The following is a 26,577-nucleotide window of genomic DNA, read 5'->3' on the forward strand; positions in this document are numbered from 1 at the left end:
GATGTTTAATCAATAAGAAAATTGTAAACCGCCACTAACAAATAAAAATATGTTGTAAAAAAGGCACGGGCAACTCTGAGCTCATGGATGTTATTAATTTAAAAAAAAAAAAAAAAAATCATAAAAAGAGAAAACCCACGAAGTGAATATTTATAATTCGGGTTCAAATCAAATCAAATCAAATCAAAAATCTTTATTCAATATAGAAGTGTTTACACTTGCTTATTGATTGTCAAAAATCTACCACCGGTTCGGAATTTAGCACCTCGGACCTGAGAAGAACCGGCGACCTTGCTGGGCTACCTCACGATATTTTCCTTAATGAATAATAAACATAAATTGAGCATATGAGAATTGCTACTTGACTGAACTGAACTCAGAATCATCAGTCTTCTAACAACTCCGCCATCACAGCTCTCACGAAACGTAGCCGTAAATGTATTTTTTTTTACGAGGAGGAAATGCATTTACGCATTCCGCCCGGTCGAAGGGGGACCGGGACGGATATGTGGGACTCCCGGGGCAGAAGGTCCCGTCTTACCCACTAAAACCTCCTCGGATTTCCGCCTCACCGCAAGGCGACAGGGCTACGGGAACGCGCGTGGCTCACCACCGCGGCCCTGCCAGCGGCCGTCGCTGTAAAGGGTCGACTCGCCACGAAAGGCACGCCAGGTTGTTACGGCGCACCTTCCGACTCCGCCTCCGCCTGAACCGTGACGGACTCCTCTCGAGTCCACCACTGGTGGCTAGACGGCAGCGGAAGTAAAATTCCGCTGCCAACCACACTATGTCATTTAGGGTATAATTATGTCTCGTCCATGTCAAGGCATCCGGCCTAGATGGTCGCGGCGCCGTCGACCAGGTCTCCGTCGACGCAACGGGAGAGAGTTTGGGTCGTCCTCCCGCTGTCACTCCGCCTCCTCCTTTGCGGACATTACGGCTTCGCTGAAGACCCGTAATGCCGCCCACGCCTCTGCCCTCGCGACCATCTTACACACTAAGGCCGGAAGCGAGATGTCACATCCAATAGCCGTGAACAGGGCTGCGCGAGGCTCCGCCCAGGCTGGGCACTCTGCGCGCGTATTATCAGCCGTGTCCACGGCTCCGTCGTCGCAATGAAGACATACCACCGACGGCTCTCTCCCGACCACTTCGCACAAGTATTTGGCGAAGCAACCGTGACCGGTCATGAGCTGCGTCAGGTGGTACGTGAGTGGGCCGTGTTTGCGCTCAACCCACTCCCTCAACACCGGGCGAAGCCGTAAATCTATAGAAAAACCTTTACCAAGTCATTTGTACATGATTCGAGTTGCGTGCCTTTGATTCATTACGATGCAGAAATACAATAAAAAAACAACTTTTTTCTGTTTAACTAATTATTAGCGCTATATGTATTTTTAATGTTATTTTTTTATTAATCTTAGGTTACTTATATTATATAATTGACTGTTGTTATAAGTTAAATAACAATGTTTATTTTTAAATTATTCAAGTTATGATTTGTTTTTAGTATATCAGAGTATTTAATGACTTCTTTATCGTTTTTAATTATATATTATAGATATAAATCTAAAATACAGGCTATTTTTTTACTACTTTCGTCTGTCATCATATAATTAAGGAGCCTGCCATGTGTGCGTATCGAATTATACTTATTTAAAATCATAAAAAAAAGACCACTACAGACGTTATATATTTTTACGAGAAAATCTTGTAGCACTGTTAAATGACTTGGCAGCGCGACCATAGCCAAGGTAGGATGCGCAAGCGATCCTGTGCAGACCCCTGAAGAGACGGTGGGTACCGCCGCACTGGTTCATATAGCGGACATTCTGCACGATCGGCGCCAGTGAGTCCCACATAAAGCTCACTAGCTCCGAATTCATGTGAGGAATACGCGTAAATGTAATTATTCAGTGACATAAAATACAATGATATACAAAGCTTATACTCAATGTTTTTAATGTAAAATTAACATCTACAAGACAAGCAATTCTTAGTAAAATCTTTTGTTTGCATAAAGTTGATACTTGACTAAGATTAATAATATCATCACTTAACAAATGACCCTTTTAAAGAATATAATATGCAAACTTGGTCCGTATTATATGTAGATATAAACCATAAATTCTTCCTTCTGTTCGTTGTTCATCCGACCTGATTCACGTTCGAAATATGAATTTTTAGCTCAACGGGGAACCGTTTTAGATATCGTCTAAGCTATATAAATATTTGAGTAGATTAAAGGCCTCCAGAGTGAAATAAACTAAACGTATATTATTTTAACACGCTTTCTGTATTCCGCCGCATTTGAAAATTTTATAATACTCTTAAGTTTGAAATTTAAATTTTAAAATTTAAAAAATGTATACTCCTTATTTCGAACACTTATATACATGCTTCTTTTCATACTTTTCATATATTTAAACGATTTAATAGTTTATTTTAGTACATAAGCTATCTTATAAATAAGCTATATTTATATTTAACGAAATAATTATAAGAAGCTAAATGATCCAGCGGAAAAAATATTAGTTTCGTAATCCAAAGTCGCGGTTTTAATCCGACTAAATATAATTGATTTTTCATGAACTTATTTTCTTTTTATATATCTCGTGCTAAGGTAAATGAAACCTTTGTGAATAAATCAAGGCTGTTCAATTAATGGTTAATTTATTTATTTACTTCTTAATTATTTATCAACTAGCATTACAGTGGCGAGGTGAATTTAACCTAATCCTTAAAAAGATAGACTTTTACCCATAAATAAGACATTAACATACTTCTTTTAATTCATTATGGCCGATCCGATAAACCAATGCAATCATTAACATTTAATATATTCAAAAAGTATTCAAATATTCTGCCTAATCTCGGATTCGACATTTTAAAATGAGAAAAAATTTCAATAAATTTATATTCGTCAGCAGGCCTCTTTAACTTGGTCGGATTTTAAACAACCATATCAGATCGCAAGTAGGACAACTTATATTTGAAGCAATTCATTCGACAAAATTGAACTCACCAATACTATAGCAGAGCAGAGAACCTGTAATCCATTAATTTCTCGCCTCAATGATCAAAGGTGTGGGAACTAAAGAGTATCTATTCGATACTATAATTTACGTCATTACTTTATCTATATCTATATTAATTTTATAAATACGAAAGTCTGTCTATTATTTCTTCTCTTCACGCTTAAACCGCTGAAACGATTTTGATGAAATTTCGTATGGAGATAGTTTGATTTCCGGGGAAGGATATGAGGTTTTTTTGTGAGTGGGTTAAATGGGGGTTTATGGTTTGTCTATAGCTAAAGTTTTATAAATTTCGTGCGGTTAAAACCGCAGGTACAGCTAATATGATATATTTGTATATTTTGACAGACGATTTAATGATAAAAGACATTTATGAATATATCCCTCAATTACTTAACATTTTTAAGACATAAGTTAACTAAAAGCAATAGCTAATTAACTTGTATGACGTCTTTAAGTACATAGTGTCCCAGAAAGTGTTAAGTATAATTGAAAATGTTCAATTCAGTATAAATATCAAATATACTTTATTCGCGTAGGGTACACGTACTTTGAATTGTTATTTCACAAGATTAACTGCACATATACCACAGGTTCAAGATATAGATTATACCAAGAAGAAACTTTACTTTTACTTTTTCATACCTAATATCAATCAACCAAACAATCAACTAATCCCTAAAAAGCGAATGAAGCCTACAAGACAACTAGTATTTTATAATTATCTTTTTTTTATTTATTTGACCCTCAATCGTGTTGTTCGTGCCTATTTTGTCTAAAATTTGTATTATTTTAGTTGACTTTATGTGACGTCATTTGCTTTTATATGCATGTTCGTTTATTTCGAAACAGCATCGCAATCGAAATTTCAGGATTCGTAATGTGAATGACGATATTATTGATGATCTATTTTTTTTTTGTGGCCTAAGTGCCATTTATTTTTAGAGCGGTTTTATTTTTCTTATAATAATTATAAAATTAAAAACTATAACTTGCATAACTCCTAATTTTCTTAATGTCTTTGAATAAGAAAGAAAATAAATAAAATAATATACTAGCTCCACACTTCTTATGGTTCCGTAGCCAAATGGCATAAAACGGAACCCTTATTAATATCTATATTAACTTGTACGGAATAATATGCCTTATTTTTTTATGTTTCTTTAAATTTATTAAATGTACGTTATAAAACTTATTTAGAAAACCTGTCGCACGTACAAAATGTTATTATTATTTTTATTGTTATTGGATATGACCTGTCGAGTGATGCGTAAGCATTCGCATCGCAAACGCTAACATTGTTCACGTTATAAAATATGTTACCACGGAAACTCGAATTCAAGGCATGTATCGCAGATTCATAATTACCGCTTGCTGTCGTAACATCTCCTTTGTTAATTCTGCAAAACATTTTTAATTGGTGAAGAGAACACCCCGAGTTACTGTATTCACTGGTGACAATATTCATTTGCGTCAAAGCTTATTAGGGGTTTCATCTCGAAATAAAAGATAATGACTATAAATTTGTATTTCTTTGGCTCATCATTCTATAACCTGTACAATATAGCTTGATTTTTGACAGATATATTTTTTTCTGATCGATATAACTTTGCAATGACGAACATATTATTTTCTTAATTTAATCATTTTAAAAAATGTAAAAATATTTAAAAAAATACATATAATACAAAACTTCCTAAAGATTCAAGCGTTATCCGAAAATTTATATATTATTGCTTCAAAGTAAAATTTAAATAGAAACACTGAATGTAATAGACGCTTGTATGTACAATGTTACATCGGTCGGACGGTAGGGATCGGCGTCCCTATCCCTATCGATTACAAAAATCCTTATTAAAAATTATTGTTAAGTTATTATTACGAACGGTCCTTTTGGTTGGGGTCTCTTTGGCTAGTAGTTGGGGTCTCTTTAGCTGGTATAACTCTATTTAGAAAAAAAAAAAGAATTCTAATTTGAATTAAGCATTCCATCGTTCCATCGACTGTTATATGTTATATTTTCTGTTTCTCATGACTAGCCCGTCCGTATAATAAGGTCACAAAATATATTAATATGACATTTACATAACGAACGAATACTTAATAACAAAACACGTGGGCCGTTGTATTATTTTTTAATTAAAATATATACAAAAGTTTTTGCGATATTAATTTAGTATTTATTTCAGTGCTAATACAATGGCAAAAATAAAATATAAAATAAATTATTTACGACGTTTAATTAAAAAAAGTATGAAGTTGTACTTTTGCAATACGATTGAATTTCACGCGTGACTATGGCGAAACAATCTGAACTCTGATACAACAAAAAGTCATTAAAAGAAAATACAATCGAATAATGATCGAGTTGGGACAATAGTAAGAGCGCTGGTAGGTTATATATTCGACAACGGAGATGGTAATCAGAGTGAACGCTTCAACACGGAATTTGCAATTTGGTTCGTTGCGGATTGTCAGCGCTGATTTATTACTGGTTTAGATCTATTACCAACAGAAAGTTCCAGACGTATGAAGAGCCGTACGTATGTGTCACGCAATCTAAAATGGAATTCGGGTAAGTCGGTAATCAGTAGACGACAGTAAATTATGTTTACGTTCAAATTGAAACAAATTCTCGAACGGTTTTAATAAACATATATAATCAGGAACTGTCTGTAGCGCACAATGAAGCAGAGTTATTGGCAAATCGCATAGATGATTTAAATCTAAGGTTTATTTATCTCTACCCATTATTCGATGGGTGTAGACTATATATAGCATTATAATTGTCATTAGCACCAAAAGTGTGCGGAAAATTTATTCTTTAACTGATAGGTCGGACTTTTTCCGAAACCAATTTGTAATATTTAATATAAACTAAAAACTTCTAATAAAATCAAATAAGATATAACTCGTCCTGATATCATATTGAAATAATAATTTAATGAATATGGTGTTGTTCCGTTTTTAGGTATTTATTTATAAACCTATTAACTTCATAATATACTAACTATTAAACTATTATAATACATATTCATAGACGACTCAAATCTCTTGAGGCTGGTGTTTTTATATTTTGTAATTATATTAAAATAATTTTAACTCACCCTAACATTACCAGTCTGAAGCAGTTCTTGGGTGGTGGTGCTGATTCTTCACATGCCTGAGGCACAGGTGCGCTTGGACCAGGTGATTCATTCCCAGAATCGTCTCCAATTTCTGCTCCAGCACCTCTTCGACATAACCATGAAGTCCCGCATTTGTCCCTCGTATCTTCAGCTGGGGCTGCGAACTGGCATCGCCGCGGTGACTTCTGCTTTCCCGCAGGAGACAGTGACGACTTTAAGGGCGATGACGGCGCCCTCACAGGACTTGAAGAAGCCCTAACTGGTGAAGGAGACACTTTGACTGGAGACGATTGGAGGGATAGCCCCCCTTTTTCCGTGGTCCCGTTTAACATTTTAAATATATTAACTCTTTAAGCATTGCTTACCACTAAGAACACCGTTGGACACAATATTTAAAACATATTTTCACATTCGTATTGTACGTTATTGTTCGCACACTAAAACACGTAGTCTAAATTATCACACACAGATACAAATATTATGTTTAACCTGAATCAATGAAACAGTTTTAAACCACTTCAATAATTGTCTTAAGATTTAATACATTTAAAAAATATATATAAATAAACTAATATTATAAAACAAAAATGAGTTTATTTATTTGTTTGTTCGTAACACTTTCACGTAGTAACTACTCAACCGAAATTATGAAATTTTGCACATAAGTTCTCAAAGATACAGATAAGGACATAGGATACCCAACATCTCCCAACTCCTCAGACGGGGGAGAGACGCGAACGAAAACTAGTTTAAAATAAATTTATGCCCGTCGTTTTATCAAATGAGTCATAACGTTTAACGTTTCCATAAAATCAAAGCCATCGAATAATACATGCAAATTACAAATACCCTTTTCGTCACGTGATTGCCAGTACTTAATAGCACTCGGGACGGTTAGACCTTTTTTGTAACAATTCATAGAGGGCTTAGCGTGGGGGACAATTCACATTTCATGTCCCTTAAACGCTGATCGATTTTAAACACCAACCCTCAATTTACATAGAAACTGTTTAGTGTTTTTGTTTGATGTATATCGTATAATTATATTACTTGTTGATAATGTTAAATTGTTAAGAGGCTTGATGATATCACAATACTCGAATTACCATTTTGAGATGAACTAAGCGGAATCGAAAACAATGCAAATATACTTCGTTGGACAACAAAAAATAAAATAAAATAAAGGGTTTGATGTTGCCAAAATATGGCAAATAAAGGCAGTCTTATCGCTTTAATAGCGATCTTTCAGAAAACCTTTGGGTAGAGGCCTTGAAGTTGAATAAAGCGAAGTTGATTTAGGACGTGTACAAATATCCAAATAGTTAACGAATCAGTCCATGTCAAGGAATAAAAAAAGCTACCAGTTAGAAAAGGTGCTATTTTTTAATGAAAAACATAATCGATGCGAACTGCACGGATTTTTAACATCTACATACACTAATAATAATTATTATTTTTGAAGTTACACTTCTCTTTACTTTTTGAATTTTTATACTAAAAACTACATGACGAAGTTGCTAAGTTAACCACCAATAAATTTCACGTCGCTCGAAATAGACGTTATACCGTATCTTATTTTAAAATGTTTATTTTAATAAACTGAAATTGGTAATATCTACATTTCGTGAGTTCGTGATACAGTAAAATAAAGAAATTACCTTTATCATAAAAAGTACATTATTATTATTATTTTATTGTAAATATTTATACACTGACCTTTTTTAACATACGATTTATTTATTAAAAGCTACAAATATCAACGGAGTCTTATTATATAGTATTCCGGTTTCACTGAGATTATTTATCATGGCATCAAAATTAAATTAAATAGTTTCACTATAAATTCTGTTTTATTTAAAAACATGATCGTTATTTGTTTTTTTAAAAAAAGTTTGATTAAAACATTTTATATTGTTCAATAGCGATCAACAAAAACATTTTTACAGAAATGCATTCAAAAGTATTGTATTCAGAGACTGAGTACAGAGCGAAATCATATTAAACTTAATTTTATTGGAAATTTAAATGTGCTCTTTAATTCCGAATGCGATACGAGAATAATTCAGTATCCGTCATGCGTAACTGCTCGGTTGAGCGTTCATAATAATTATGAACTGAAAAATGGGTAAAATAAATCTTAAATTAGTTTATTTTATTTTTTAAATTTTGCATGGAAGCTATTGTAGTAAAATCGAACACGTTCGATTTTCGATAATTAATTTATGTTGACAATTCCTATTTGATAGTCTTTACTTATTTTAGTCACAAAAAAAAAACTTATCTAACATTACAGTAATCCAATGCGCTAGTTAAGTTGACTAACAAAACATTATTGTAATAATTTCTCAATAAAATTTAACAATATAAATCAATTTATAAAATCCCATAAATTCTATCCCATAAAGTCTAAGATCATTTGTGTGCATTTATGTGTGTGTGTGTATGTGTTAAAAAGAAATCCTTATCCTATTTCTAAAAATATATGCAATATATGTGTATTTTTCTGAAGTCTTTCAAATATAAAAAATAGATTTTCAAATTTAGAACAGAACACGAAATCTGATAGTGTCGACGGCATATTCTTAAAAATACATTTATTGAAAAAACGCTAAGTTATTTATAAAAGGTGTAATAATGTCGTGGATTCCATTTAGTGTTTGATAAATTTTACTTTGTATTTAGGCTTTTCACCGTGAAGCCACAGCTAAACGTTTTAGTTAATTTACTAACGATTCGATTAACTCAATTGTTTGCGACCGCTGGTGGAGAAACTTGATAATGGCAGCACTGAACAATTACACTATACAGATAATATAATGAAAAATAAATATCTTTCAAAAACGGTTTCTATCTTTTTAATAATAAATTTACTTCCCTATTAAAACATCGCCGGCGTTATATTTGATTTAAAAATATATAAAACCTCAGCGATATTTTAGCGATTCTATTTAATGTTAAAATATCGACCTTACTAAGACGTTGAGTTCGATAAATAATTATGTCGTTGTTTTTTGTTTCTCATTTTAGTTGTAACGAAGGAACGTTTACTTGGCTTTGTCTTAAGCTTTGCAAGTCCGTCTGGGTAGGAACCACCCACCAAACAGATGACAGGACCAGAAGTACTTATATTGTTGCGTTTCGGTTAATATATTATGTAAGCCAGTTTAAATACAGGCGCAAATGAAACATCTTACTACTCAAGGTTGGTGGCGCGTTGGTGATGTACTTCTTACACTGAAGATGTCCATGGGCGGTGGTGACCACTCAAGTGACATACAAGAGTCCGTAGACCGTTGAGACCGAATAGATAAATTAACAAAGTTAACGATGACCTTTCCAACATGTCTTAGTAATATATCTAGAGACGACCCTAAAATAAATAAATTTAAGCTAATCCCGATTGACTCGATTCTATAATTTGCCATATCAATAATCACTGATTATTTAAACACATACAAGCAGCACGCGATATGATTCCACATATAGCTTTGAGTGTATACGCGTTGATTGGAAAGTCCATCAACAATGGACTAGAAACTGTTGTATAATTATAGAGCTATCATATCTGATGTCTATTGATATTTGCTCTTTATTCTACTAGACGATTGTATTCTAAAGGATCAAGTGAATGACGTTGAAGTATTCAATTTTATCGGAATATATTGCAAGTTATTATTTATTATGAGTTGTATATTTTTCTTTCGAATTGAATCCTTAAAATTCGTATGAATTTAATTAATTGTTTATTATTTTATCTATACCTACAGAAATGTTTTTAGAAACTCATATTAATCAGATCCGTGGGTGGCTGAAAGCAATCTCTTTTAAAATAACATTTTCCTTTGAAAATTATGATGGGCAAATACGTCCTACTTATTTAGACTTTATACCACGATGTTCCTGCTTTTTAATAGATGTGGCATAATTTTGTCAGTCACATTTAAGATTTTCACTCATGAAAAATCTGTAGTACTTGTCCGGATTTGATTCCTACTATCTGCTGGTAAAGTCCACATATCAAATATTACCTCACCCATGCTACGATTAAAAAATCTAAAGTATAAAAATACAATTCAGATATATTATCTGTTCTTGATATTATTCTTTTTAAAATTCAATATATTTTGAAATTCGATTCACATCACTTTATTTTTGTCATTCGTGGATTGCGTAAGTGTCTGAAATTCTTCTCCAATTATTTTAAATGGTTAAATATCTTCGCCGCCAAACCCATAGGACCAACTATAATATATTAAATTCCCATATTAAAGGATCAAGGAATATTATACGGCTTTTTTAATTATTTCTCCGTCGCAAATAAGATTACATTTTTAATTAATTTTAAAATCTGTAGCGCTATTGTGTAAGAACAAAGTCGAAAATCACCGTACATGAAAAAACGACGGTAAAAAACTGAGCCGTTTCTTTACTACATATTATGTTATTCTTATTAGAGAAATACATATAATAATAATAATAACAATTGACCGCCTCGTTCGTCCAGGGGCTAGTCATAAGGCCACAGATCCCAAGGTTCTGGATTGGAGCACCAGGTTGGGTAGAAAAATTTGACTGATTTTGCCTGAAATACGTTTCCGATCGCGTATACACCCCCATACTTCGAAAAGCACGTATAACCGTTGTCCTGATTTGCCGTCCCACCGAATAATGAGAGGGAAGGAATAAAGAGTGCACCTGTGTGTGCATAAACATTTATGCACTGCAATATGTCCTGCGTAGTTGGTAGTTGGCTGTTCTCCCTTGAGATTAGCTGCCATGACCGTAATCAGTTAAATCGTCATCACATATGTCATCCAATCACAACGTCTATTTAAAATTCGAATGTACTTTTTTTGTCATCAAAATTAAAATACATTTTAATTTGAAACGATCAAAGTCATTATTACGTAACTCAACATGAAAATAAAATTATTTCAGTGAAATTCTTTAGGAACTCAATTTTAATAATACCTGACTCATTAATTGTTCTGAGCCAATTCACTCTGATTCGTTATTATGATACTACATCCTTTAAATTTAAAAGGCTACACTAGTACATTTCCCATATCACATTCTGACATAACACGAACGTATTCCAGGGTTTTCTCTTTTCGAAATTGCGGTACATTTTACGTTTCTATATTGTTAAAGGTATTCTAATTTGAATATTGGTATGCTTCGAACAGGACCAATCACCCTGGTACATAAATTAAACTTAAATAGTTTGTGTTTATATTTCCCAGTATAATACACAAGGGACATAACATCTTAGATCCCATAGCTGACGGTACATCACAGTTATAAGGAATGTTTTGCAGTTCCTACAATGCCAATGTCTTTGTGCGAAACTGGTTAGCTTCGAGAGGTTAGCTAAGAGGTTTCTTACCACCAGGTGAATTCATTTGTTCGTCCGTTAACGTGATAAAATAAAAAAATCAAATATTGTTTATTACCAGAGAATCTGTTTATGTTCAAAAGCGTTTACGATTATCTATGTTGCCTCAGGTTATGCTATCAACATGTTGATTTTCGTTAATCTGTTTTCGATTTAATACGTCCATAAAATAGGGGATTAATTCGTATTATTTGTATAATTGTACTTCTATAAAATAATACTAATAAGCTGTCATTGATAGCCTCGTTGTTCAAATGACTATCTCAGATCAGATTCCGAGGTCCAGGGTTCAAATGCCGTCAAGCACATTCCAAATTAAACCTTTTAACGTATAAAATACTGATCGTTATCGACCTTACATTACTTTAAAAGTATAAATATGTGTGAGCATCGAAAATAGAGATATTTTTAGTATTTATTAAAAGATTTAGTGTCAAAAATGTGTATTTAAAAATTGGTTGAATATCGGTATAAAATGTCAATCTTTTTTACATCACGCGAATCTAGAAAAAAATATTGAGTAACGGTACTCCTAAATTCAACAATATCATGGTATCAAAGAACGGCGTATTGAACAAAGACTTCGAAAGCCTTTTGTTCGAACTGTGCACAAACTACGAATTGTTATTTTCCGAACAGGCAGTTTATCGAAATCCGATTAAAACAGCGGTCGACCAGCACAGCGGCGTTATACGTAAACAAGAAAATTCTAATTTAGTTCGAAAATTTACCGAGACTGTTCTCTGCCGTCGACTAAATTAAGAACTATGCTATTGCTACAATATAAAATCATAATTAAAACTTAATAACTCATTATTGTAACCATTCTGAACAGATTGTGGAATAAAACATTTTTTTTTAAATTAGTTTATGTTACTACTACAAATAAAGTCGAGTCTTAGCCTAAGTTTTATTTTCAAATATGGAACGATCAAAGAACTATTGAATTTTTATGGCTATAATTAGCGTTTAAAAAAAAGTCTTGAGGATAGCGTCGAATGAAAATCTGTCATATGTTTACACCGACCTGTATTGGAGCAGCGTGGTTGAAACTCATGCCTTCTCAATAATAATTATTGTGCTTGAATTCGCCACAAGAGACGGTAGTATAGAGTGCTATAGAGATTCTAGAATTGTCAAATGTCGAGTTTCGTCTGTTGGACAGGTATGTCTTCCTTTTTTCAAGAAACGGGACAGCGCGACACTGATGCATGTTCAATATTTTATTTATTAGGTTATTATCAGTTATTTAAAATAATATTTATTAGCACTGCCGTAGTAACAAATACTTTATCAACTTTGCTGGTTATAATACCAGGTTATACTCATAATATTTGTGAAGGTTTTACTCCGATACTTAAGTATGAATAAATAATATTATAACATTCTTAATATTTAAGTTACCTGTAAGCGATCGCTAATAGCCACAAAGCCGTTTTACTAGCAAATTAATATTGTTACCTTTGTAATTTAGTTCAATTGAGATTCTATCTGAATTCTAACTGTATAAACAATTATAAATTAATATTCTTCAATATAATAATATTCATATGTCTACTTTAAGTCATGTACTATACTCTCATCCGTAATAAAAACCTAGGAAATTACAATACCAATTTTAACAAACGAACCAACTAGCTAAATACCTAAAAATAAAATAAACCGAAACCTTTTAAAAGTTAAGAGTTAATTTGCTAACGTTTCTATTTGATGAGATAAACTGACTATTCACTCCCAATTTGCACTTACATACGCTCAATCTATTGCCATAAATAGACTGTCCCAGGGGATTTAAGATTAAACCTTGCGTGAAAATTTCCAGAATCGAGAGAATATTCCTTTGCAAATAGGATCGCAACATTCGATCGGGTGCTCGATTCAAATATCGAAGTGACAGACGGTCCGATCACACAAGTTTTAATTGGCTCGTTTTCGCTGCGGACGTAACCGCGGCTCTCGGAAAATGGTAAACGTGTTAAGCCACGTTTACTTGATTGAAAAACACTATTTTGTATCGAGATTCCTCATTTTAGATGATCGTTATCTGAACACAGATAATTATAATTATCGAATATATACAGATATAACAGATAATTATAATATCGAAATAGAAAGGTTGTACGTGAATTATTTTAGGACTAACGTATTGAGATTTGTGCTTGAGAATAAATTGTGAAAGATAAAAAAAAATATTGTCGATAGACTCCCTTAATAGTCTAGTGGTCTTACAAGTCTTAAAACTTTCTTAACAGGTTTTATCAACAAGATATTCTCAATAAAACACGAATTTTGGAAGTTAGCAGTGTTTACAAAACCAACCCTCGGTCAGAATATAAAGTTGTTGGTCCAGCGCCTGAACTCGGTCAGGTATGTGACTATGACTGTGAGGAAATCTAGAATCTACCCTAAACCTGACAGATAACCTGGTATAAAATTTATTAATTGTTATGTTTATTTTTCTAAAAAAAAAAGTAAATACCCATTCCCACTATTGGGCAAAGGTCTCTTCTTCTTAAAAAGAAACTTCACCACTGCGCTGCTCACGTGCAGGTTAAAACGATAATTTTATTGGACATAATATGCAGGTTTCCTCACGATACTTTCCGCGTGTCTGAAACGCGATATAAGCTAGTTTCTCATAGTTTACTTTATAAAGTCATAAGCAAAGAATAACTGAAGATGTAAAAGTTCTGCTGAGTTAAGTGCTATACTTTGCCTTCCAAGTATTCACTTTATACCGTACTACTGATTATTTCTTATTATCGATAGTTTTATTTTACGTATAATTTGAAATCAAACCTAAGATCTTAAGTTTTACTCGATGGTAGGATTTTGTGCAAGCCCGTCTGTGTAGGCCACTCATCAGATATTCTACTGCCAAAAAATAGTACTCAGTATTGTTGGGTTCCAGTTTGAAAGGTGAGTGAGCCAGTTTACAGGCACAAGAAACATGACATCTTAGTTCTCAAAGTTGGTGGCGCATTAGCGATGTAATGGTTAATATTTCTTACAGTTCCTTTGGAAAGTGGAAAGGTAGCAAGAAATCTAGGAGCATTTCCGCATTGAATCGAAATTCCGAATATCTGGGCAAAAAATTAACTAGCCGCTTCGTCACCAATTAATAATTAATTTGTCTTTATTAATCTCAAATATAATTTGAATAGTCTCGGGTTTATTTTCATTGGATTTCGAATTTTATTGATCTACATTCGTGTACATTTATTCTTACATTTGTCTCAATTCCTTGATGTGCAAGGAGACAAAATCGAGACTCACTCAGACAATCTAGGCATTAATTTTTTGAATCGTTTAAATGGGCTACCCTATATAACGTGGTCACTTTCGACCATATACATTTGCACTGTACTAACAGTTCCTTACAGCGTTAATGGACCGACGAGAAAAGGAGAAAAGGATCTTAGACGTCATGTTAGAGCCTCTTGAGCCTCTAAGTACACTGACTCATTCGCTTTTAAAACCGAAACATAGCAATATAAAACATTCTTATCTGTTGAATAGTAGATGATATCGTACTTTCACAGATTCTACCACCAGTAAAGTTATTGGCGGTGAGTCTTGACCATAGATCATCAGATGTTACACAGACTCATTATTTATTTGTGTTCTAATATACAACTCTTTGACTATAATCATACAGTACACTTGACTGTAAACTATTTATTTTAGTTTGAATATTGTAACTTAACTTAAAGTTTAATTTATTTATATATTTTGAACAATTATATATTCGAATTCTTCTTCGATTTCATTCAATGCAAGTAAAGGTATTCCAATGTTAAATATGTACTCAAAACATTTCATTTAAATATTTGGATATTTTAGTTTTGCGGTATTAAACATAAGATTACTAATTTGGTAAAAAAATAATGACGATTTAAACGGATGCATTTTTAATTCTGATATCTCTTACATTTTAAAATGATTACTTCTATCTCTCAGTTTGTGTACTTTCGAATTTTTAATAAGATATTTACCATAATTTGGACTTCGATAATTACTTGTCTTATAACAAAATAGTTAAAACATATGGAAGTTTTGTGCGCTTACAGAATATGTGTTATGTAATAAATAAAGCAGTAAATATATGCTATGTATATACAAATGTACTTGTCAGTGGTCTGTTTGTGATTGTGTAACTTTGATTGAGGTCATATTCACATAACGTAATATTTATCGAAGCGATAGGCTGCCTTATATAAGGAGAATAGTATTTAGATCTCTTTTTTAAGATACGTTTAATCAATTATTGTTATTTTATCAGTATTCTTGTCTGCGATGTGCGCTGATGCAAATAAACTTATTTATTTACTACAATGCAAAATTTATTCTATCTTTTTTTTGTAACTGGTGCATGTCTTCGGCATACGAGTACTTTTGTTTAATTAAATTTTTTTGTATTTATAATCTCATTTTAAGTGAATAGTAAAATTCTTATGATAAATAAAGATCTTAACCTAAAATAATCGTGACCGAATTATTAATAAATTTTAATATTATTTTATTTTCATGAATAAAAAGGCTAAGTTTGCTAATCATTTAAAAATTGTTATTGAATACAATTAATTTGAACCAGGATGAGTGGATGTCGATTCCACCAATCCGCATTGGAGCAGAGTGGTGGAATATGGTCCAAACCTTCTCCTCAAAGGGAGAGGAGGCCTTTAGCCCAGCAGTGGGAAATTTACAGGCTGCTAATGTATGAGTGGATGACGAAATGAGTTAGAACACTTAACGAAGATTGGGTCTTCAAATCCGGTCTTCAAAGCTGAATTGAGCTTAATTTGTGTTTGTAATTAACCTCGTGCTCAGCAGTACACATCGTAATGAATGCATCTATTATATAAAATCTGACACATATTTATCATTGCAACTCAACACGCATTGGAGCATGGTGGAAGATATTCTGATCATTTCATTCAAAATACAGGAACCTTTAACTTAATAGTGGACTATTTATACCTGTACTTTCTTTATTTAAAGCAATATCGATTTTACACAATGAATCGAGTTTGAATTAGGTTGCTTATCGATTAATTATTAAACTTTTTAGTATATGAAAAACTGGCAATAGAAAAAGAAAATTTTCCTGAGTTTAGTCCCCATTTAAATCTTATCAATCTTTATACTTTAATACATTAATGTTTCATTGGAAAAAGCACTTTATTAATGAGATATCAGTGAAACCCGAGATACCTACATCAGACACTTGAAAAGTCAGTCTCATAAGAAGCTAAAACAATTACCATCACGGTGAGAGCCAGAGATAGCAAACATTTTGTTTATCGTTCAAGATATTTTTAATTTTTTTTTTCATTGTCTTTATTGCGGTTGCCTTTTAACGTTTCTGACTACAATTACGTCTGTTTCTGAAGTTAAAAACTCAAGCTCATATTTTATCTCATTTAAGCTCGGTCTTATTAAGATTTAGATTACTGTTTTTTATCTTAGTTTTATTGTATGTGTTAAAAGTTGTCTATTTTGGTCTCAACATTCTAAATGGAGACAAATATGATATCATATTACAAGAATGCAAAAACAAATGAATGAATTGTGTGAGTTATAAAAACAAAAAAAGTTAAAGTTTAAAGAATTTTTGTGTGTATTCGAGTGGATCCCCAGATTGTTTGGCGCTGCGATCGAAAAGTGATTAAATTTTTTATATCATCCGGACAAAGTCGAGACGGGCGGCTAGTGTTCTAAATATTAAAACATGTTTAAAAAATAGAAATTTAAATAGCCGGTATTAAGAATATTTATTTTCAAATGATTCATTTAGAAACAAAATAATTTGAATTTCGAATGCTCAATTTTGTTCGTTATTAATTATTCGTTTTGTTGGTTAACATTTAGAAAGCCCAGTTCTATGCTTAAAGATACGAGGATGTAGTGACGTAAATGTAATTTCCGCTGCCCTCTCAATATCGAGTTATTGAATTAGTTTGCGGTAAAGGCAATATCAAGGTAAACACGATCAAATAGGCTTTATAAATACGCTTAGAACATTCACTAAGTTTAATCTATTAGAACTAGAATATCTCATATTATGTAATTAACGTTATCGAATAATTTATTTTTTTATGAAATATTTTTTTACTCGTAAATGGTAACCACTGCATAGACATTATTGTAAAAAAATAATTAACATCCCTGGCTTGATGTTAAGTCCCTCGTATCTAAGATAAAAAATAAGTTACACTGGCTCACCGAATACCCGAACAAAACAATACAATGTATTGTTAGTGGCTGTTGAATATGTGTGGGTTACGTCATAGCAAAGACAACTAAATAAGAACAATAATATCAGCAACTGTTGTATTATCAACACTGAAGGGACTTCTTAGTATGGGAAGAGTTCGGTCATAGTCGCTAAAAGTTTGCTAACGTATATTTCACACATCTTTGCAATCTCTCATGCAAAATTCCTTACGATGTATACGGTCATTCATTGTTTCAGCTAGCGAAAAATAATTACTGAATAAACTAGAGGGTCACACGCGAAACTTCGCGTTTATTCGACATATCTTTACAAATTTCGAAGATATGACAGGTTTGATTTGATTTAATTTCATTGTAAACTGACGACATCTAAATGCACGTTATATATTTGTTTTTTTTTTTTTTTTTAACACAGCCAATGTGCCGCTCTGTACCCTGCCAGTAACATTTGTCCGTTCTCTAAAATTAATTCGTTGTTAAATCGTAACAATTTAGTAAATTGCAATCAAGTATCATCTTTAATTTTCTGCACATCTGCGGCTGAAGCTCTTCAAAATAAGACCAAAACCAATATTTTATATGTAGCTATCGTCCCATAATCAGTTACACTATTAATATATAAGAAAGATCATTTAAATATATTATATCTGTAAATCAAAAAATCATTATAATAATAATAATTAAACGTTGATTTGGTGGCTTAACAGAAATTAATGTATCCTTTCAAAATATGATATACTCTTTTCGCCCGCATTCTGGGGGGTTCGTAGGTTTTATATATAAAAAAGTAACCTATCCTTCCTTGGGTTCAAGTTGATCTGTGCTTCATATAAAATTTCAACAAATTTGATTCAGTAGTTTTACCCATGAAAGCGTAACAGGCCGACATAGTTCGTATTTTAGTATAAAAAAATTAAACGGCATTTTTTTAATATAACACAACTTATCGTGCATAACATAATATGCTTATCATAACTGTTAGTAACTGATTTAAAAACTTATATAGCACATTTAAAAATATAAAATTTAAAAAAATTAAACGTTACATAGGATGTGAAAAAAGATGTCTTCCCGGTTCTTCCCGGGTCCATCTATACTTCGAACCAGCGGCAGCTTTACATTCAATAGAATCCCTTGACATAACTTTCCAGAAATACAAACGCTTATTTAAAAAAAATAAATCAATTGTTATATTTCTAAAATAACATGCATGTAGGTTTTAATCGTCGTGATATTTTCCCTCACAGCCGACTTCAAGATGAATTAAAAACTTGGAAACTCAGCCTACGTTTGAACCTGTAATAGTCCGTTAAGATTCATTTATAATCACTGAGCCATCTTGCAAACGTAATATTTTTTGGCAAGGTATTGGATTATTTATATCATTTGGTAAATATATTCAACTTCACTTGACTATGTAAATATATTATGTGATAATAAATATCAATACGATAAAAAAACATGGAAATTTCTAGACATTAATTCAAATAATTATCGTAAGAGTAATGACTAAGTTTGTTGTCAGTTGTTGTCGGCAATCTACATTCCAAACCGACGTTAAAATGACGTCATATATAAATCATATCTAACACATTTTAAGATGACGATGCAAATGTAGTTGTTAAAGTGTACCTGTATCGATTGCTTGATTGATTGATACTTTTACCTGACTGGCACATAACTGGCACCGTTACTCTCAAAAATTGAGTAATTTGCTCAGTATCACTCACGATAGTTTGAATTTGGAATTCCATCCATCCATTCAATTTCTCACTCAAACAGAGAGATGATTATACACCCAATGCTGTCAAGGAACAAAGCCGTTATTTGTTGCCTGTAATTAAAAGTGTAATTCCTATCTAAATATTCATAGAATTAAGTTAATAAGTTTTGAAAGGAAGCAATAAATATTACAAGCCCTAACTAATTAATTCCCCTGAACGGGCAATGACCTTAATGAAAGAGATTAGAACTTAACCACCCACGCCAGTGAACGATAGAGGCTGCCTTTCGCGTAATTTTTCTTTTCTTTCTAATTAAAAAAGGCAATATTTGATATTGCGATTATAAAGGTTAAAATATCAAAATATCTTAGGTTATCTTCCATTTTTTTAGGTTTTTTTTTTTATTTAAATATGGGACAACATTAATATTTATTAGTTTATTTTATTTGATATTTAGTTAATCCTTAATTTTTTTCTCGCTTTTCCGCCTGCCGCTTCTCTTGCGTGTGAGAGAGAGCAATCTATGTCCTTTTCAGAATACCGAACAACGTCTCGGTAGAATTAGACAGCCGATTATCTCGCTAACAAACAAACAAAATGTTTTGATAATCGGCTGAGTAGTTAAGAGTAACAAACAAACTCAGTTTCAAATTTATAATATTAATTAGGATAAACCTATTTTCTTCTAAGGTGGTTATTTGAAAGCTAGGGTTATATAAGCAATCGATGCAATGAACAGTTGTTTACTTGAGAACTAAATTAATTTTGCAAAATATATTTACATTAAATACATTAACAGCCTGTAAATTTCCCACTGCTGGGCTAAGGCCTCCTTTCCCTTTGAGGAGAAGGTTTGGAGCATACTCCACCACGCTGATCCAATGCGGGTTATATGTTCACTAATTATAAAATCCGAAACCCTAAGAATTTATAATTTACATTAATCGTTTGATAAAATCCGTCACCGTTCTTGATATAGACAAATGTTTAGCGTAACATTATTGAAGTAATTCAATTATTCCGAATTACAAGAGACAAGATATCGCATCTTCGACAAAGAGAGAAAAAATGGAAAATGCAAAAGTATACGTATAGTATACATAGTATATGTATGGTATGTAAAGTATATATAGTATATGTATAGTATGTATAGTATGTACAGTATATATAGTATATATAGTATATATAGTATGTATAGTATGTATAGTATATATAGTATATGTATAGTATGTACAGTATATAGTATATGTATGGTATGTATAGTATATGTATAGTATATATAGTATACGTATAGTATGTATAGTATATATAGTATATGTATAGTGTGTATAGTATATATAGTATATGTATAGTATGTATAGTATATATAGTATATATAGTATATGTATAGTGTGTATAGTATATATAGTATATGTATGGTATGTATAGTATATGTATAGTATATATAGTATACGTATAGTATTTATAGTATGTATAGTATATATAGGATATGTGTAGTATGTACAGTATATATAGTATGTAACGTATGTATAGTATATGTATAGTATATATATAGTATACGTATAGTATGTGTAGTATATATAGTATATGTATAGTGTGTATAGTATGTACAGTATATACAGTATATATAGTATGTATAGTATATATAGTATATGTATGGTATGTATAGTATATATAGTATATGTATAGTATGTATTGTATGTACAGTATATATAGTATATGTATAGTATGTATTGTATGTACACTATATATAGTATATATAGTATATGTATAGTATGTATTGTATGTACAGTATATATAGTATATGTATGGTATGTATAGTATATATAGTATATGTATAGTATGTACAGTATATATAGAATATATAGTATATATAGTATGTATAGTATATATAGTATATGTATAGTATGTATAGTATGTACAGTATATATAGTATATATAGTATGTATAGTATATATAGTATATGTATAGTATGTATACTGAGACTAAAAAAAAATATTCTACTTACTAAATCTCAAGTAAAAACACCACAATTCCATGTTTTTTTTATTAATTATAATTAAGCAACACTGAGCAACATAACCATTCGTCAAAGGTGACCTACAATTATAAGAACGAATTTATAAAAAATATATCAATTAGTGAATTTTACCGCATGTTACAGTGTTTCACGTTTCACATTTGATTTATAGGAAACCTTTTTGGACCATTTTAATGTTGTTTTTTTTACATTTCTATCGCGTTAAATTTTGTACAAATCAAGTACAGAATTAATTTCAATGTCATTATATTTACAACGGCATTCAAACTATCTTAATTTCGTCATCTAACAAGAGTAAATAGTTGCCTAAGTGTGGTGAAAAAATATGATCCTAAATCACTCTCTGACAATCACATCATGAGTCGTACAATAGGGTAACTGTAGAGAGCGCATATTGCTGACCGTTGTACTGCAGGTGTAGAGTCAAAAAATATTTGAAAGGAAAAACATGAAAGGAGTTTATATATGCTGTTTGTACAAAATATTCTATTTTCAAATATTTTTGATAAGCAAATTCGATCTTTATAAAACAAACGAACTTCGAGTATTCTATGAACTGAACCGAACTGGTTTATTGTTTTATTTGCAAGATATATAATAATGTTTCATTTATATTGAATTTTCCCGTAGGAGTTCAGCATTGAAAGTAAATTGCTTTTTATATGTAGACCTTAGAGGATAAATAAATAATACATACCCCGCGCAATCGAGACTGATCCGTGAGCAGACTTATGCTTAGGAAAAAGGCAATACTTCAAAACATCTTGTAATAATAATAAGTCACTCTATAAACTGCAAGGTAAAATAAGCAGTGTTTTCTTGTACGAACGATTGATTTTGGTAAATCATAAATTAATGCTTATTGTTTACATATCACAACTATAACAACAACTACCAGCAACATGCTCACTCTATAGTTTGCGGGTTAACTTGTCTCGTTCGACGCGGTGCTGTTTATATATAGATATTCGTAGAAAATGTTGCCCCCAACTAGCGCAGAAACGACGAAAATAGTATTATTAAAGCCCCGACTCTTGATTCTGTAACATTAAGACTACAATCATTCCTCCGGGCTTAGATGAGTAATGGTTGTAGGTCCGATTAATTGATATAATGTACAGGAATAGAGTGACCACTCTAATGTAAAAGGAATTAATGGTAGAGTGAATGTATTTCACTGAAGCTTTTTTAAACTCGATATGTTAAAATGTATTAAATCCTTTAAAATATTTTTTATTTATGAAACCTGATGGTAAGTGATCACCACCGTCCATAGATATTAGCACTGTAAGAAATATTACCACTGCCTTACATGCCTGTAATTAAACTGGCTCACTTACGAATCAAACGAGAACACTAAAATACTAATTAGTACTGTTTAGCTGTGGAATAAAGTAACTTCTGAGTGGTAGGTAAATGGAAAAACAAAAGAAAACGAGAATAAAAAATAAAAGTAAAGTTGGTGATAAGACATTTGAGACAAAAAATGATATTTTTCAAGTAATAAATAAACTTAAGATAATGATCATAAAATAAATATAAATTAAAAAACATATCGTAACGGCAAGCATGGATATCACAGTATTTTTTTACTAAAGTTTTTTTTTACCTAATGACATAACTTCGGTGTAAAGCGTAATGCATAATTTAAAAGCGGCCAGCAATGTATTTACACAGTATACAGCTTTTTATATCAAGAATGTAGTCGTTTATGTGTATACTTAATAACATAAAACTAATGAATTTTAGTTTTAAGGTTTTTATAAAATGTCTTAACATCCTAATTTAATACAGATTCATTTTCTGTAATTTCACAGACATTGGCACTATATCGCTGACCTTTACCGTTATCTAAATGATTAAAAAAAATGTAAAATTTCTATTTTACATTTTTTTTTATTCGAACCATAAAAAATTGATATATCCTTATATTTTGAATAAAGTCCAATACCGACCACAGGTCATCATAAATGGCGGTGTTCAATAAATATAATAATATTATGCTAATTTTTGAAATGTTGTTCCTAATATCATTTATCCCAAAATTGTTTCATAACTTCTCTACAATACCCAGAAGGTTTAGAAGGTCCTATAATAGAACATAATACGGACCTTTATAAATATTTGCGTAAGATATGTATTCCGCTTATAAGTTGGATCACAGAAATTCTCTTAAACTTTGATTTGATTTCCAAACATTTTAACGATTCTTATAATCGGAAGCTATAATTTTTTACTTCAACATGTGTTACCTTTTATTTTGGATAATATTGAACTAGCAATACCTATAAAATTAAATATTATATTCTGTATATATTAAGTAATTGTCATAATACATTTAATATTTTGCTGTTTCAATTAGTTTCATTTATTTTATCATTATAATGGATACAAAAGTTATACACACATATATAAATACCATCTGTAACAGATGTTTAGAAAAATTTCAATTTATTAATGTGGCAACATTTGTTGAATTTATTGAAAAAAGACTTAATAAAACAATCACAATATCTTCGGACATTTATATTTAATGAAAGAAAAAAAAAGGATTTAGTCCTCAAATTAAAAATAACGTTCTCAAATTTTAAATTTTCACATGTTTAATCCTCTAAAATTCAACAGTTACACGTAAGGCTTAAGTCTTAAGGAAACCTAAATTATATTAAGGTTAAAGCATTCCACTCTTCCGAAAAGCTGAGAGTACTCTTAGCTGGCTTCGTCCTCGATCCATTAGCAGGACATTAGCGCCCGTTAAATTTCATCGTATAAAAAAAAAACCGAACGTAATTTACTGAAATGGTGTTTACGATCGACTTGGGGATTAAATTATATTTTCACCATATTAAGAAGCGTGTGTATCCCTCGTGTCATGTCTCATGAACACTGTGCATATGTTAAAGTAACATTATATCCGCCTCGTTGATCTATTGGCTAGATTTTAAGGCATGCAAGAATATATATCCTGTGTCAGGCAAAATTTTTTGAATGCCTCGCTCAAAATTTCTCAGAGTCTGAAGTTATGAAGTATGCAATGTTAAAGTGCTTGTTTCTGCGCCTCATTTGTCTGTTGGATTATCGTGTAAGATTGCCGACTCATCGTACTATGTAAATTTGTGAATAGAAAATGCACCTGTGTTTGCGAAAAACCACTTGTATTCGGTGCTGTAAAATCATTCAAGTAAATTAATCACTTACACTTAAAAAAGAAAAATGAACAGCCCAATATTGTCTCACTACTGAGCAAAGACTGTCTTTTCTAAAAGACCTCTGGAGCTCATTCTATTGCGCTTCTTCTGTCAGGCTTGGTATAAGTAATTGTGGCAGAAATTCAATCGATAGGTTTTCTTACGATGTTATCCTTCACCGCCATCACGAGATAACTTAAATGCAAATTAAGCAATTCGCGTCTAGGGCGCTTATTTCTCCGATAAACATAAACCTGTTACATCTAATAGTGAGATTCATATTACAAGTACAATACAAAAAACCTATACCGTATCCAGAACGGAATAAAACTTAAGTCGTTACTATTGAATGTATCAAATGACGTTCCTTCCGATAGACACAGTCGCGCGTAATATTCTACTTAAAATTCTAGTCCAAAAAGCTTAATAATCCGTTTTATTGTGGTACGTGAGCTCCTTAGAAATTGATGATTCCGTTGTATCAAGGACGTTTCGGTAAAAAAAAAAACGATAATCGTTCATTGGAATTGTTATCGCAACCGGCTCGTAGCTCTCGTGATAACATTTCGAGAGAAGAGATTTTATGCCTCTGTGACGTCATCAAACTTTTAGCGTATGTTGCTAATATTTATAGAACACTTCTACTTTTTTTAAAGTATAGCTAGGCGGACGAACAAATGAACCACCTGATGGTAAGTGATCACCACCGCCTATAGCCAATGGCACTGTAAGAAATATTAACCATTCCTTGCATCGCCAATGCGCCACCCACCTTGGGAACTAAGATGTTATGTCCCTTGCGCCTTAGGTTCCACTCGCTCACTAACCCTTCAAACCAGAACACAGCAAAGCTGACTACTGCTGTTTAGGGGTAGAATATTTGATGACTGGGTGGTACCTACCCAGACGGACTTGCAAAAAGAACTACCACCAAATACTCGTTTTACAGTTGCTTCACTTACTATGTATCTAACAAAGTCGGTATGTAAATAAAAATAGGAAGCCAGTGGGTTAATTTCGAGTCTGGAAGTTGGTTTTGGAATTGGAATTGTGGTATTGGAATTGGATTATGAGCCTGCGAGAATAAAGAGCACTCTTGCTTGTCTACACTCGTTTGAATAGCTACTGTGGCTGAATTCAGTCAGGACAATGCAACTGATCTATGAATAATTTTGGTCCGAAAATAAATATTTGTTGTGCCACCTTTTTGGTACAGCAATGTACCAATTCTCCATGATATAAATATATTGTGTGAATATTACCTCAATCGATTCAGGAGTTTATTAAACATAAATTATATAAAGTCTTGTACAAACAATACACAAATCTTATGTTAAAGATCATAATTATATTACTCCATACAAGATTATATTTTGATAGAAAAGTACGAAGTTAGTATTTTTTTATTTTCAAGTAGAATATAATTTTATTGTCTTTTAAAAACATACCTTTGTTATTTCATTCTCAATCTCAATTAGTTCACTAATTAGCTTATTAACGGCTGTTCTCAGTACCGATGCGGTCATCAACATATCGAAGCGGTGCCTTTACATTTATTATGAAGTTAGATGAAGATTTAAAAGCGCTTTATATCGATTTTTATACAACACGAAGAAAATAAATTAAGAAGAATACCATAACTTCAAAAGAAACGAGAGCACCAAATAAATTTAAGATATCAAATAACTTTCAGTATACTGCGCTACAAAATATTCGCTCGGTCGCTCGTGACTTTGGGAACCTGTCTCCGAATACCGTGAAAAGGTAGAGAGAGATCTTGCCTTGAATCAGTTGGGGAATCTATGATCTTTTTATAACTTTTCGTC

General features: G+C 31.9%; 1 protein-coding gene across 2 annotated transcripts in view; it reads right to left on the bottom strand.

Moving 5' to 3' along the window:
* The window catches only part of LOC113393989 (GTP-binding protein Rhes), a 51,710-nt gene extending 25,385 nt beyond the window's left edge, over window positions 1-26,325 (bottom strand). The window contains exons 1-2 of one of the 2 annotated variants that reach the window (XM_064217305.1): window positions 26,200-26,325; window positions 6,146-6,603 (exon numbers count right to left, since the gene is read on the bottom strand). In XM_064217305.1, coding sequence (XP_064073375.1) covers window positions 6,146-6,498 — 353 coding nt within the window. In that variant the 5' untranslated portion in view covers window positions 6,499-6,603; window positions 26,200-26,325. Of the gene's footprint in view, window positions 1-6,145; window positions 6,689-26,199 lie in introns of those variants that run through there. The other variant, XM_026631143.2, reaches the window with a different exon arrangement.
* Between the last annotated feature and the right edge of the window lie 252 nt (window positions 26,326-26,577).

The sequence above is a fragment of the Vanessa tameamea genome, chromosome 16 (genome assembly GCF_037043105.1).
Source record: "Vanessa tameamea isolate UH-Manoa-2023 chromosome 16, ilVanTame1 primary haplotype, whole genome shotgun sequence".
Taxonomy (NCBI): Eukaryota; Metazoa; Arthropoda; class Insecta; order Lepidoptera; family Nymphalidae; genus Vanessa; species Vanessa tameamea.